Source organism: Juglans regia, chromosome 15, assembly GCF_001411555.2.
Source record: "Juglans regia cultivar Chandler chromosome 15, Walnut 2.0, whole genome shotgun sequence".
NCBI classification, from domain to species: Eukaryota; Viridiplantae; Streptophyta; class Magnoliopsida; order Fagales; family Juglandaceae; genus Juglans; species Juglans regia.
Genome location: NC_049915.1, coordinates 3,134,418 through 3,148,998, shown reverse-complemented (window position 1 = coordinate 3,148,998; position 14,581 = coordinate 3,134,418). Strand labels below are relative to the sequence as shown.

The following is a 14,581-nucleotide window of genomic DNA, read 5'->3' as shown; positions in this document are numbered from 1 at the left end:
GCGATGACAGACTCTACGCTACTATTTTATCTGTACTTTTTAAAGAGAAAATTATTTATTAATTATACAATAATACGAAACTCTCATTCCATCCCAACATATTCGAATAATTAAAAATTTTATATAAAAATTAATTTTAATTGAGGTGTCCTCGGATAATAAAACGAAAATATCATATATATTTATGAGAAAATCTATTTAAAAGTCTTATTTTTTATATACCCAGTATAGTGTTGATGTGAAAGTTTTTTTTACATTAATTATGCTAAAAAATGATTGGTGATTTATTTTTTAAAGTTAAAATGAGTCTCACTATAAATTGTGTGCTAATATGTCGGTTTATGTGCAGTAAAACTCTATATTTATACTCTATTATTTATACATTATATATTGTTGAATGTCTAATAGCTATTTTTTGAAGGAAAAAGATTTGTACAGTCTAATAATGTGTAAGTTTCGTACATTCCCTTTAAAATAAGTGAAAATTTAGGATTCAAATGAAATAAAGACTCAATTTTTTAGTAATGAGTTCTGCTATTTTTCAAAGGGAGTGTGCATAACATTTACTAGGAATGTACATCGATGGGTTCGACGTCGGTTTCGATACCCCCTACCGACATCTGCCATGAGAGCTTAGAACTAGCCAAAACCGATTGATTGGGGGAGGGAAAACCAATCATATCGATCTCGACGTGCATAAGTGCAGTCTTCAGTCTACCGTCAGCATCTTCTGTGAAGGAGGAGAGGAGCAACGTCATAGGAAGAAGACAAAACCCTAAAACTTGAAGAAGACAATGGGAAGAAGAATGAGGCTTGTTTAATTAACCCACTTTGAAACAGCGCGATTTCATATATTCTTTTTAACAATATTATAAGGAAAACGGTGCCGTTTTATTTAATATATATATATATATATATATAAGGGTTGGCCAGTTTAGCGGTTTTTAAAGGATTCAAATCGGTGCCAAACCAGTCGACATCGATTTCTAGCATTTTGTGCTGCCTGCCAACTAGTTCCCTGTCGGTTCTGTGCTCCAACGGCCGATCTGATCGGTTTACGGTCGGTTTGAACAATTTCTATACAACCCTAGCATTTACACACCTTAAAATTATATCTAGTATTACTCTTTTTAAAAATAACACTATAACATCATTTACTCTAAATGTGAATGATGGTACAGTAGAGAGAACTTTCCTTTTTTTTTTACAACAATAAATCTACACTAATTCCCAAATGTCTATCCCTAGATCACATTGCTAATACAGACATAAATATATCATTTGTATCATTTACTAATAAATTTAAAAATAAAGTAAAAGTGAAAATAAGGAGAGGATACCTAGCATCACAATATCAAGGCATGAAATAACATCTCAGAAAAGAGAAATGACAATTGCAGTTTTGGAGTGTGCAATTTCTGCATATTCTTTTTGAAAAAAATGGAAAAATCTGAAAACCACATAAAAAATTATTATTTTTAATAATAATCTCATTTTTTCCTGTATTTAGATGTTAAACTGAGTTGAGTTGAGATGATAAAATATTGTTAGAATATTATTTTTTAATATTATTATTATTTTGAGATTTGGAAAAGTTGAATTATTTATTTATTTTGTATTGAAATTTTAAAAAATTCTAATAATAAATTAAGATGTATTTAAGAACCAAACGAACAGTTACATTGTTTCAGCATTACCTCTCAACAAAACCTAAGCCAATGTCCTTTAAACGAATTCCAAACCTTAATTTTAGTTAATGGAATGACATAAAGTCCAAGTCTTCTAAACGATGTAAAAGAGATAAAATGCATGACTTATCATTTATAGTTATTTTATTTTTAAGTCGATGTATAGAATATATAATCTATATTACTTAAATAATAAAATTTATTTTATAATATTCAAATTTTAAAATTTCTCTTTCAAATCAACTTATAAATATATATATTTTATCGATTTAATATTATACTACATTTTGGTGGTTCGTCATGTTATTAAAACGTAGTGCTAGATGATTCTAGTTTGGATACTCAGGTATTCTCGCTACTATTTATTATTTTTTTATCTACTTTTTACTTCTATTCACTATTCTATCATTACTTTTTCATTATTTTTTCACAAAATATCTCACAATAGCTCACCAATTAGGTAAATTAGTTTTTTCCATGCATACGAGGGTTTCACTCATGCCTGAAAGTAAATCAGCAAAATTTTGTGGAATCAGTTTACTATGAGAAAAAAGGTAACAAAAATAGTGGTTTTTAAACATTCGGATGCCACTCAAGAACTGTGGCAAAGAATAAAGGGGAATGAAGCAATATATAAAAGGATTTGGATGGAAATCATGATGGTTCGAGGTATCAGCTGCTTTGCATCTATTCTTCTTTTTTTTTTTTTTTTGAGAAATACTCTAGCCTGATTATACAAAAGTAATCTTACAAACTGATGTGACTTAATGTAGTTTGTCAGATTGTAAAATTATTTTTATTGTAAAGTAGATCTGACGGATCACATAAAAATACGTCAAATTATAAAATTACTTTTATATAATTCCTTTATAGCTGTAACACTCCTCTTCTTTTTTAGTAATATTAGGTATAAGTTTCGAATGTACAAATCTTTTGTAAAAATATGCGTTTCCATAAATGTAAAAGTGAATTTTTCATATTTTTCATGCAGAGTCTACTTTTTTATATATTATCATTTATCGGCCCTTTGCATCCATTCTTTTTAGTGCGCACGACAAGATGCTGAGCAAGCAAACATCTTTGAACTTTTAAGAAATTAGAACATCTCTATATTTTATGAACTTGATTCTTCGTATCAAAATCAAAACCGTTGCTTTTATAGGATTTTCCTTGATTCCGTGTCGTCCATATACTCTTTGTTTGAGTAATGTTAGAGATACGTCACTATAATAGTGTACATTTTATACTCACTGCGTGGCTGCTTCTAGTTCGTTATTTCTAACACTCACTTAAAAAGATGTGTGGTCTAAATGATGCTACATCATGTATGTAAAATGGATACTTTCAATAATGACTTCTATTTATATTTATTCTATATTATAAAGAATCCCAATCCCACAAAATATACGAGTTAACAATATAATATCTAATTAAAAAAAGAACCTCTTGAGTACTCCATTCTAAGAGAAGAGTCTCATCTCTTTACTATCTTGTGAGAGTGCTTTGTCCCCTCCTAGTTCATTGGGGATGAGAGAGAAGTTTCGACTTTTCTATCTCGTCCGCTCGCTTCTTCTTCCTTCTTCTTGCTCCTCTTTTACTCTCACTCTTTTTTTTTTTTCGTTACTCTCTTCTTTTTAGTTTTTGAAAGTCACGTCTCATCTCTCTTTTACCATTTATCTCAAGTTCCATGACATTTGAGGATCATGCGTTGCCATAAGCACAGATGAATCTTAAAATACTTTTATTATTATTTATTATTTTATTATTATTTTTTACATATTTTTACTATTTATTATTATTATTTTATTTAATATTTTATCATTATTTTTCTTTACTTTTTTACTATTATTTACAGAATATTTGTAATCACCCTACTATCCTAACGCAACCTTGCCCCTGTTTGGATTCAGAGTTGATTTCAACTCATTTAATTATTACAAATTTCTTAAATTCCCACACAAAAGATAATAAACAATTTAATTTTTTTAAATCTCAAAATAATAATAATATTAAAAATAATATTTTATTTAACTTTCAACTTTCATCTTAACTATCTCATCTCAAATCACTGTCCAAATCCCATTTTACACATTCTTTTAGCCATTGTTCTTATCATCTATCTCTCTAAAGAATTGTCATCTCTCTTGCTTATGGAGAATGCTATTGCTCGTGCCCTGCACGTTCCAACTCCTGACAACACCTCTACGAGAAGAAACATTATAAATATCCCTTTTATCAATCAATCGACCCTGTTATTGGCCATAAAAATTTAAAATGGGGTGGTTTGATTTTAACATGACATCACTTAGGTTCGGTTTAGATCGAGAGTTTTATTGGATGAGTTTAACTTTTTTAAGTTAAAAGATAAGTTTAGTTTTTTAGGTTAAAATATATAAAATAGATTGAGATAAATTTAATCTTTTTATGAAAAGTTGAAAAAGTAATAAGTCCTATCAATGATTAGTTTGAGATGAATTGATTTTGATTCAATAACCAAACACAATCTTAATATCGTTTATAGGTTTTGTTTGGATTCAGATATGATTTTATCTCATCATTACAATTTTTTCAAATTTTTATATAAAATATAATAAAGAATTCAACTTTTTTAAATTTTAAAATAATAATAATATTAAAAAATAATATTTTAATAATATTTTATTCAATTAATCTAAAATCATCTCATTCTATCTCACGATTCAAACCAGCCCATATCATGAAATAATTGTAGGCTTTCTTTACTCATCAATGCATAGGCTTTCTATCATTATTATGAGTAAACTTACAATATTAATATTTATAATGAAAAGTGCTGCATATATAAATAATTACATAAAATTAAATTCACAAAGTGACATATCTGTGATTAGTTAAATATACTTTATTAAATAATTTACTTTTATATAATTGTTAAAATATTTCTCTTCATAAGTTAATTTGTAGGGTGATTTTTTGTAATTCTCATAATGGATTAAGCATTCTCATTTTCACATGATTTTATATTAAATTATGTTGCTTTGAAATAAAAAATAAAAACAAAACAAAACTACTTTGGCAACCGTAAACTCAGGAACCGCATTCGAACCGGACGTCAAATATACAATTGTTGGCGCCATCACTCACTCTCACTCAGTAGCTGAAGCGAAGAGGAAGCAGAGAACCGAAACGCAGAGCCCCAAACCAAAACGACAAGAGCGTTTCTCACCAATGGCGGAGGCGCTATCTCCCGTGGTCATGGACATCGACGACAACGACCACAACAACCACTCTCTCAAGCCCAATAACAAAAACGATAAGGGCAAAAACGTCGTCGTCGTCCCACCGGAGTCCAAAGCCGTCCCCTGGGTCGAGAAGTATCGCCCTCAGTCTCTCGCAGACGTTGCTGCTCACCGTGACATTGTCGACACCAGTTGAGTACCTGACTATTAACTCTCCCTTTCCCTTCTCGGTTCTAGGGTTTTCTATTCTTTACTTTTTCCCCCCTTTGATTTTCCGTTTGATTCCGGAGAGAGATATAAAGGAGTCGGATAGTTGAAATTCAAGTGAAGCCTTTAAGAATGTGGATCTTCATTTCGCCTATTGCTTTGGGTCCAAGAAAACTACGGAAAGAAAATGACTAGAGAAAATTTTGAAGTTTTGATATTGTAGTCAAACCTATTTGGACAGTGAAACTTATCCTCAACAATTGTTTCGTTTCTGAGAAAATGTGGCAAAAGAAAGAAAAACGTTATAGTGATTAATTTTAAGATTAATTTTTTGGTTATGTAGGAGATAAGAAAGCAATGAATTGCCCCCAGCCTGCCAGAGTTGTGATATCACAATTTTGAGAGACTCATCGTAAATTATGAGGCTCAACATCTTATCCATCTTAATTTCCTTCCGTTTCTCAGTAAAGCAAACGGGACGCTGGAGTTTATGCATGTTTCCTATTGGTTACCAGCAAACGATGTAAAACGAAAAGAATGTAGCTTGAATTCGAGTCGCATGCCTGACCTTGTTATAATTCCTACTTCTATTCTTGGGTTTAAAACAGTTGATAGGCTGACGAGCGAGAACAGATTGCCCCATCTCCTATTGTATGGCCCGCCTGGAACAGGCAAAACATCGACTTTCCTGGCTGTGGCACGCAAGCTTTACGGAGTACAATTCCACAATATGATTTTGGAGCTGAATGCATCGGATGATAGGGGAATTGATGTTGTGCGACAACAGATCCAAGATTTTGCTAGTACTCAGAGCTTCTCTTTTGGGTATCCTTCATTCTGTACATGTTACTTTCAAACTTGTAGTTTCTTGGTTTGCCACTTTTTCTGTGCGGAATTCGGCATTTCCGAATTTATAGGAAGCATATTGATTTTGAGTTGCAAATGCTCTTAGATGTTTTCAATGACTAACTTTTGAAGAAAGAATTTTTGGTTGAAGTTGTAATATACACATATTGCTTCCTTTGCCCTGAATGCTACTCTAAATGAAACAATGAAAAATGGTGTTTGGTTGGTTAAACTTGTCTTGTAGTGGTTGTAGGCTCCATATAGATGGGTCTGAGAGGTATAAGTTTATCAACTCAAATAGAGCTATGAAAAAATAATAAAAAAAGAATGTAGGCTTTCATCTTCTCTCAGCGGGTGCTCACATATAACTATATAGCACTCTTCCCCTTTACAATGCAGTAACATGTAAGACTTCCAAATCAGATTATCATAAATTTCTTCACATTTTTGGGTTGTTCAAATATTTTGTTGCCAGATTTTTCATGTCCGTTAGATTATGTTGCATGTGCTTCAGTACAATGTTGTGTCCCACACGTATTAATTCTTCTCAAATTTATAACAGCCATGATATATTGCTTTCTGGCTTGAGAAGTCACTGGAAATGCACTTCATTCTCGTAGTTGATGGCTGAAGGGTTTTACTTCTTCCTTTTTTCTTAGCAGTGCAAAGTCATCTGTAAAGTTGATCTTATTGGATGAGGCTGATGCTATGACAAAAGATGCACAATTTGCTTTGCGTAGAGGTAGAAGTTGTTACATGTTTCTTTTATTTCTTTAATTTTGTTTTCTAGATGTCATTGTATTGATACACCTATTTTATTATGCTTTGCAGTGATCGAGAAATACACAAGAAACACCAGGTTCACACTTATTTGTAATCATGTCAACAAGATTATTCCAGCCCTACAATCAAGATGCACTCGATTTCGTTTTGCTCCTCTTGATTCTTTTCATGTCACTGAGCGACTCAAACATGTTATAGAAGCTGAAAAGTAAGTGTATGGCATATTAATTACATGTATGGAATCACTCATATCAATTTTTCTGCAAGAAGAAAAAAATTTGTGGGTCAGTTCAATTACTAGTTTCTCCAAGAAGGTATGAATACATGTTCTAAAAAAAAAAATGTTCTATAAAGTTTTGATGGGCTGTGTGAGGGAGTTTGCCATCAATTTAGATGGTGAAATTTCTCTCTATTGAAATTCTTACTTATATGTCAGACTTTTCAGACCATTGATTTCATTCTCCTTCTAGAAGGGGGGAGATTTCATACATACACAAGCTCGTTAGTCTATAACTGCTGGCTATTCAGACTCAGTTCATCAAAGATAAAAGCTTCTTTCGGAGCTTTAGTTAATATTGAAAATCTTGTAAATAAATGATGCTATATCACTTGTCTTATGGCTGTGTTGAACCACTTTGTGACTGGAATAGGCTTGACGTACCTGAAACTGGGTTAGCGGCCCTAGTACGACTTAGCAATGGTGATATGAGAAAGGCTTTGAATATTTTACAGGTTATATAATTTTTCCCCTCTAGTTTTTCTTCTTCTTCTGCTTCTTCTATTATTATTGCTCCCCCCCCCCCCCCCCCCCCCCCCCCCTCTCTCCCTGGTTATTGTGGGTTGAAGGTACTTATGAGAGTAGTATATATCCAATTTATTGCTTGTGTTGTACTTGATGTGCAAATTATCCTTCTTATAGGTCATTAACATGGCCAAACTAAACGTGCAGAGCTGAAATATAGCTGTATTATTGTGGGTTCAGATGGGTAATCATGATTATCAAATTATCAATCATAGTAGTCCTCATGTTCGTGTCCTTTTCCATTGGCTTAACAATTATGAAGATTTCCAGAGTTAGATTCCTCCATGCTCAAATCTTTGTATGAGTGGATAAACAGCCCACAAAAAATCCACTCCTCAAGTCCTCGTCCGTTATGGATTTTCTAAATTCTTGTTCTCCTTTCTCGTCTTAGGTAGGTGTTTTCCTTTGTATACATGTGTACTTGGGTGCACCCCTAGCGCTCTTTTTTTTAACAAAACTTTTGATGTCTTTAGTTGTTAAAAAATTGTTCCTTTACATTAGAATTCAAGTTTATTTTTTCCTTCTTCTTCTTCTTCTGTCTAGTTTCAATTAATTTCTCTTTGTGAATGGATCCTTGATGATGTTGTTGATCTCTTTGGTTTTTTGTTTTTTTAATATTATGTATACAGTCTACACATATGGCTTCTCAGCAGATAACAGAAGAAGCTGTATACCTGTGCACTGGAAATCCGTTGCCCAAAGACATAGAGCAGATATCATACTGGCTTTTGAATGAATCATTTTCTGAGAGTTTCAAACGTATATGAAACGTTTTTTTAATTATAATGCCATTGTTGCAGCTAGTGACAGTTCTGTAGAAGTTTCTTCTTCCCAAATTTTATATTTTTATTTTTATGCTCAACTCATGTAGGAATATCTGAAATGAAGACAAGGAAAGGATTGGCCTTGGTAGATATTGTGAGAGAGGTGACAATGTAAGTGCTGTGCATTTGCTAGGTATCCACTTGGCATTTTATTCTTTTGATCTCATTTTCCTTGTGCATTGTTCTTACAGGTTTGTTTTCAAGATCAAGATGCCATCAGATGTTCGAGTCCAGTTGATTAATGACTTGGCTGACATAGAGTATATATGCAATTTGCTCTTTTTACATGCTATATTTTGTTCTTCCGTATGCAAATAGATGAACCTTGTCATTTTTTCGCTTTAAGATTGTTAGTGTCTTCTGACTTTAAGCTAATTGGTGGAGAGGTACAGAAAGTACATTACTCATAACCAATTACATATCCAACCAATGCAAGAATCCTTAATGCCACCTTCCAGTTTGGGTGAAAAGAAACCAAACTAAGAGAAACTGCTTTGGCTCCTTACCTTGAACTCGCTTTTCTTGGCCTCAGGCTTGGCTTCTTCTTGGGGGATTTCCCTGATTATCCAATTGAGACCATGACAAACAGGCCTGACAAAGAGTAAACAATACCCATAATCTAATCGAGAAGGCTTAAGCTAGCAGGTGGAGATGCCTGACAAATACATATACCTTTAACTAACCATATACGAAACCCATGCAGAATTCCTTAACAAAGATATGCCTAACAATGGTGTAATCTCAATGTTACAACCAATTAAGAGGTGCACATCTTAAAATTTTATGAGATTTTGTGTGTGTGTGTGCACGCATTATCCTTTAAAAGGTACGAGGACAAGCATACTCAAGTTGTGTCTGCATTTGTGCTATATCATGCTGTCTGTATTTATCTAGACTTTTACCCATACAACGGTAGTTTGAGGGGGTGATTCAAATTGTGTAGTATTTTGAGGGGGTTTGTGTATATTCTCCAAGGATATTTCTGCACAATGCAAGCATTGAGGGTGGTATTTAACTGGGACATATAGTATATATTGTCTATTAAGTGGAACACATTTGGAGCTCGTTTCTCTTATTTTTGTTTGAGGATTTTGTTGGTACCTTAGTTTGGACGACTATGGAATTGGAATTGATAGTTTCTGAGGTTTCAGTTTGCATTTATTCCCTTTATTCATGTTAGTATTTCAATCTGCAGGTACAGGTTGAGTCTTGGGTGCAACGATAAGTTGCAACTCGGATCCTTGATCGCTTCTTTTACACGAGCTCGCTTGGATTTGGTTGCTGCTGCAAAGTAATTGTGTTTATCTCTACATGGGCTATTGCTTTCCCTTGGAATCTACTTAATGAGGCATATGGTTTATTTCATCTCTCCATGGGCACACCAAGTAGATAGAATTTCGAGATGTTCGGTTTGATTTTGGCTCCAGAATTGGATGTTAGCTTATGTAGTCTGCAACTGCAAGCCACTTGACTTGAAGAATGTAAAGGTGTAAGTTTGCAATTGTGCCTGCAGTCAAGATTTTATTTCCCCAACTAAAGCAAGGGGATCTCAAATTGTACCATTTGGGGGATGTCCATTTGAATAACTTAGATATCTGCTCTGCTCTGTCTTGTGTTTGGCGTCCTCACTTAGAAGGTAGAGTCGTGATTCCCACACGGGATTGTCATTGGGGAGAAACGTAATTGGGTAAACAGTATTTTATTGTTCATAAACTGTTTATACGGCAAATATATAAAATAATTAGAAAGAGCGACCAAAAAAAACAAAGCATTTTCAAATAAAATACTAGTTTACGGATAAGAAGAAAATCAACCCAACTACTAAGAAGTCGTAGCAAAAGTATGAGCCCCAAATACTTTCTCCACAAATGAGATACACATGCAACCATGTGTGCCTTTAACGTATCCACCATGCAACATTAGTCCATTCAAAAATGATTCTTTAATTAGTTATTATTAATTTGTATTTTCTTTGATTTTGATAGATTTAGTTTTTTTTTTAAATGATAATATTTTATTAAGAAAATTGCTCTAGAGATGAATAGATTATATAAAAATAAATTCATAAATTGATGTGATTTCATGAGATTTGTTAGATCTACTTTATAATAAAAATAATTTTAAATCTGATGTATCACATAAAATTATGTCAATTTATAAATTTATTTTTGTATAAATGACTAAAATTATTTTTCATTTATTAAAGAGTTGTGTAATAATTGTTTCTCCCATTTCCCTTAGTCCGTGCATCAACTTTCCAAAAACATTTGATATTCCCAATCCATATCCCACCACTTACAACTAATTATTTAAATAGTTTTCTCTCAGCACATTCCAAATAATTATAGAAGTAGAAGAGTTGTAAGTTTAATTTTTGTTGATTAATATTATTCGTATATAATTATTCTATTTTTTAAATAAATATTTAATATATTTATATATGGTGCCCATCTCTCATCAAGTTATCAACCCATCCAAACGAGCATAGATTTTTTTTTTTTTTTTCTTTTTCTCAACAAAAGCATAGATTAAACTACGTGATTACAGAGAATGCAAGATGTCATGGGATTAAACGAGCATAGATGGTTGTTTCGTTGTGCAGTATTATCATAATATTTAATATGTTACAATTCATTGTTAAATATTGTGAAATGTATTTAATGAGACAGAATTATTAAAATCCATACTCCATCTAATCTACCAATGTCGCCAGCCTCGTACGGGCTAGAAAGACCAGTCCCACATCAAAACGGATTCTGCAGCAATGTCAGTACATCTTGTAACGACGACATCTGATTACTACTCTGGAATTGCGACCCGAACCCGCTGTTGAAGGTGCCATCCATGGTACTACTATATGGGAACTCCAGTGCCTTTTCCCAGTACTTTGGCTCGCTCTGCACCTCGCACGTGAGTTCCGGCGACACCACCTGCTCCGAGCAGCTCGAGTCCGTGTGCAGCCTCGGCACCGAATCTGACGTGTCGTAGTACATATAATCGTTCGACTTCGCAGTCATCGCAGGAGCGGGATGTGCCGCCAACGTGGTCCTACCGCCGGTCAGAATCTCCGGCTTCGTGTCCTCCATTGCCGAGCTGTTCATCTTCTGCAATTGTTGCTTCTCGATACTGCCCTTCTTGTTGTAAATGCGGCACAGAACCCAATCGTCCAGCTGTCAAAATCGAGACCGTTAAAAAAAATTCACAAAAGAAATTTCTCACAAAACGAGCGGTAGAGATTGTCTTTTGATTTAAGAAAGGGAGCATCGCCACCGTCCATTTTGAGCATTAAACGTCCGCCCAATCTGAACAGTGACAGACGAGACCAAGCTTGCATTGAAAACAAGACGGTCATTTCGACGATCTCCGATCTTCCGGTGCATCGGAATGCCAATTTTAACCCTATCTATATTACCCACCCTTAAACTTTGCTTCTTGCGAGCCGAGCGATCCACGTCCAGCCGATACTCGTGCATGATCCAATTGGTTTTCTCTCCTCTGGGAGCCTTTCCGGAGTAGAACACCAGAGCCTTCTTGATACCGAGCGCCTTCGGCTTCCCGATAGGCTTATCGGCTCCGGTCGCCTTCCAGTAACCGGTCCCAGCCGCCCGGTTCGGCCTTGTGCCGTTTGGGTACTTCCGGTCTCTCGGTGAAAAGAAGTACCACTCTTTCTCTCCGTAGGACGCCATGGCTGTAACATTTCCGCCAACCACCAAAAATCAATAAATTAAAGAAATTAAGGACATTCAGACTCAGTTGAATCGAGTAGAAAAAAAATATTACTCGGTAGTTCCCAAGGATCGTATTTGTAGAGGTCGATTTCGGTTATAATCGGCACAGAGATCGGCTGTGACGCACATTTCCGGCAAAGGTAGTGCACGACGAGCTCCTCGTCCGTCGGATGGAATCTGAAGCCAGGAGGTAACACCAACTCCGATGTCATTCTCAAGTCTCGACTTTTTCACACGCTGTCTGTCCTGTGTGAAGTTTAGAGGCGGCGCCTTTGAAACTAAGAACGCAAGCGGGGAAAGCTGAATATATAGGATGGTGGGGGGACACGTGTCGGAAGAGTCGGTGGGTTACAGAGAACACGTGGACGATAACATATTATTATTATTATTTTGCCCCTGAACTAGTAAATAAAGCAGCGGGGACAGGTGGCGAACGCTCAGGCCAAGTGCGTGCGTGCGTGAGTCAGTGACAATTGCCCACTTGGAGGTGATTTTGTCACTGCTTACGCTTTATGTTTTGGACGGGTTAGCTAGTCGGTACTGACTGGGTGCAAGTTGATAACACTTGTAAGTAAGAGAAATATTATTTATCATTTTTCTAGCTATATTAGCTCTTTTTAATATTTATTTACAGGTAATTGAAATTAATATCAAGTATAAATCTTAAATAGATAATTTAATTATTTTAAATCTTAAAATAATAATAATATTAAAAAAATAATATTTTAATAATATTTTATTCAACTCATATAAAATTATCTCATCTCACTATCCAAACGGACCAAATTTGAGTAATGTTAGATGTAAGTTACAAATAGATAAATCTCATACAAGTCATTTGTAAAAAAGTGAGTCTCATTAATAAAAAATAGTTTTTTCATACTTTTTTAAAGTGAGGTCTACTTTTTTACAAATGTTTGCACGAAACTTGTTTATTTGAGACTTGTACAAATCATTTCTCTAATACAAATAATATCTCATTAAATAATTGGTAAGTGAAATATAATAAATATTTTAAAATTATTTAATCATTTTAAAGATGATGAAAAAATTAGAGAAGTGCTATTGCAACAAAAAGATTTGATAAAATTAAACTCACAAATTGACATGAATTCATACGATACGTTAGATTTACTTTGCAATAAAAATATATTTACAATCTAATGTACCATATTAAGTCACTTCAATCTGTAGATTTACTTTTGTGAAATCTTACTGTGATTAAAATATTTCTAAAAAAATGATGATGATCAATATTACTCTAATCCAAATTTTAATTAAAAAACTTTGATACTTTAACTTAATATAAATTATTTTAAATTCTAAAAAATATTTGTTTGATCCCTAAAGGAATTCATTTATTCTTAACATTGATTTTACCCAAAAGATAAAAGTCAAAACAAACCAAACAAAATGAGAAATTCTATCCCTAATATCTTAAATGTAATATTTATATTTAAATATTCTACTTCCAACAATAACATTTCAATATCGACAAGACTATTTTTTTTTTATATATAGCTAATATATATGTGGAGGCAATTGTCATATTAATGATATTACAGCTTGTGAACTATTTCATGACTAGCATGAGTTTTGTGTACTACACCTTTTTCCCCTCTAAATATTAAATAAACAATCTAAAACAAATTATTTTAAAGCTTTTGTCAAAGATCCTAAATTTATCCAAACCCACACTCAAATACTTTGTTATTTTTTATATTTTACGTAGTTTTTTCTTTTGTTTATACAATGTAATTTATTTCATAGGTCTAGATACATGCACTCGACTGTATGAAGTGGAAGGAAACCTTAAAAGTTTGTTGTATTATTAAACTCCCTAATGATTCTTTAATTTTTATTTTTATTTTTTTGCTAGTTCAAAAAACGATTTTTCTGATTCCATTCATCTTCATGCACAAATCCAATCATGTACATTGGATGTTGTGCGTACGTACGTGTTTTTCTTAGGCTCTATGTAAACCAACCTATAACCCGTGCAATGTACAGACCGTTATTTATGCTGAATTTTATAGATATATATTTAGATATTTGTTTGTTATACTATCTTTGTTTCGTTTACTATCAACACACATTTTTGTTGCACTTCTTATATCATCTATTATCGTTCGTCTTTTACGTGGTTCAACTATGTCATCACTTATATTGTCACTACTTTGTTCACCATCACGATGTATTCTTCCTTCACTTTTTATGTCATTTATAATCATTCGTCTTCTACAACGTGCTAATCTAACATTTTTCATTTTTTAATATTACTAAAAAATAGAAATAGTCACAAACTTAAAACTATTAAAACTACCACAAATTATTAATTTTTGTCTTGATCTAGCTGGATATATTTTTCTGGAGAAATGCTTGGGAGCAGCCGGAAGCCGCAGCACACTGTGAAGAAATTTTTTTTTTTTTCACCCCAGCACGTTGAGTGTGCTGGGGACTCTACAAACAGTAGAGTGTGATTTAG

At 33.4% G+C, this 14,581-nt stretch overlaps 2 protein-coding genes across 3 annotated transcripts; one reads left to right on the top strand and one right to left on the bottom strand.

Moving 5' to 3' along the window:
* Positions 1-4,769: 4,769 nt before the first annotated feature.
* Positions 4,770-9,974, top strand: LOC109008887 (replication factor C subunit 3). Of its 2 annotated transcripts, none has more exons than XM_018989158.2 (9): positions 4,770-5,097; positions 5,722-5,938; positions 6,622-6,701; positions 6,791-6,950; positions 7,393-7,474; positions 8,174-8,303; positions 8,416-8,479; positions 8,560-8,628; positions 9,564-9,974. In XM_018989158.2, the coding sequence occupies exons 1-9, from the start codon at positions 4,896-4,898 to the stop codon at positions 9,661-9,663; spliced, it is 1,104 nt and encodes a 367-aa protein (XP_018844703.1). In that variant the 5' UTR covers positions 4,770-4,895; the 3' UTR covers positions 9,664-9,974. The 2 variants fall into 2 exon arrangements, with proteins under 2 accessions (XP_018844703.1, XP_018844702.1); XM_018989157.2 differs by having other exon boundaries at positions 6,619-6,701.
* Positions 9,975-10,936: 962 nt separating this feature from the next.
* On the bottom strand, positions 10,937-12,376 carry LOC109008888 (NAC domain-containing protein 2-like). The gene is made up of 3 exons (XM_018989159.2): positions 12,149-12,376; positions 11,785-12,056; positions 10,937-11,538 (listed from the first exon to the last, which is right to left on the bottom strand). Exons 1-3 carry the CDS (start codon positions 12,306-12,308, stop codon positions 11,113-11,115), a joined length of 858 nt encoding a protein of 285 aa, XP_018844704.1. The 5' UTR covers positions 12,309-12,376; the 3' UTR covers positions 10,937-11,112.
* Positions 12,377-14,581: the final 2,205 nt, after the last annotated feature.

Bases quoted from the DNA above. Each gene is read 5' to 3' on its own strand.
- LOC109008888 (XM_018989159.2), bottom strand. From the start codon at position 12,308: ATGACATCGGAGTTGGTGTTACCTCCTGGCTTCAGATTCCATCCGACG. The intron at 12,057-12,148 runs GTAATATTTTTT...GAAATGTTACAG, and splicing joins CGATCCTTGGGAACTACCGA to CCATGGCGTCCTACGGAGAG. The intron at 11,539-11,784 runs GTGGGTAATATA...CGATTTTGACAG, and splicing joins GCAAGAAGCAAAGTTTAAGG to CTGGACGATTGGGTTCTGTG.
- LOC109008887 (XM_018989157.2), top strand. From the start codon at position 4,896: ATGGCGGAGGCGCTATCTCCCGTGGTCATGGACATCGACGACAACGAC. The intron at 5,939-6,618 runs GTATCCTTCATT...CTTTTTTCTTAG, and splicing joins ACTCAGAGCTTCTCTTTTGG to CAGTGCAAAGTCATCTGTAA. The intron at 6,951-7,392 runs GTAAGTGTATGG...TGACTGGAATAG, and splicing joins CATGTTATAGAAGCTGAAAA to GCTTGACGTACCTGAAACTG.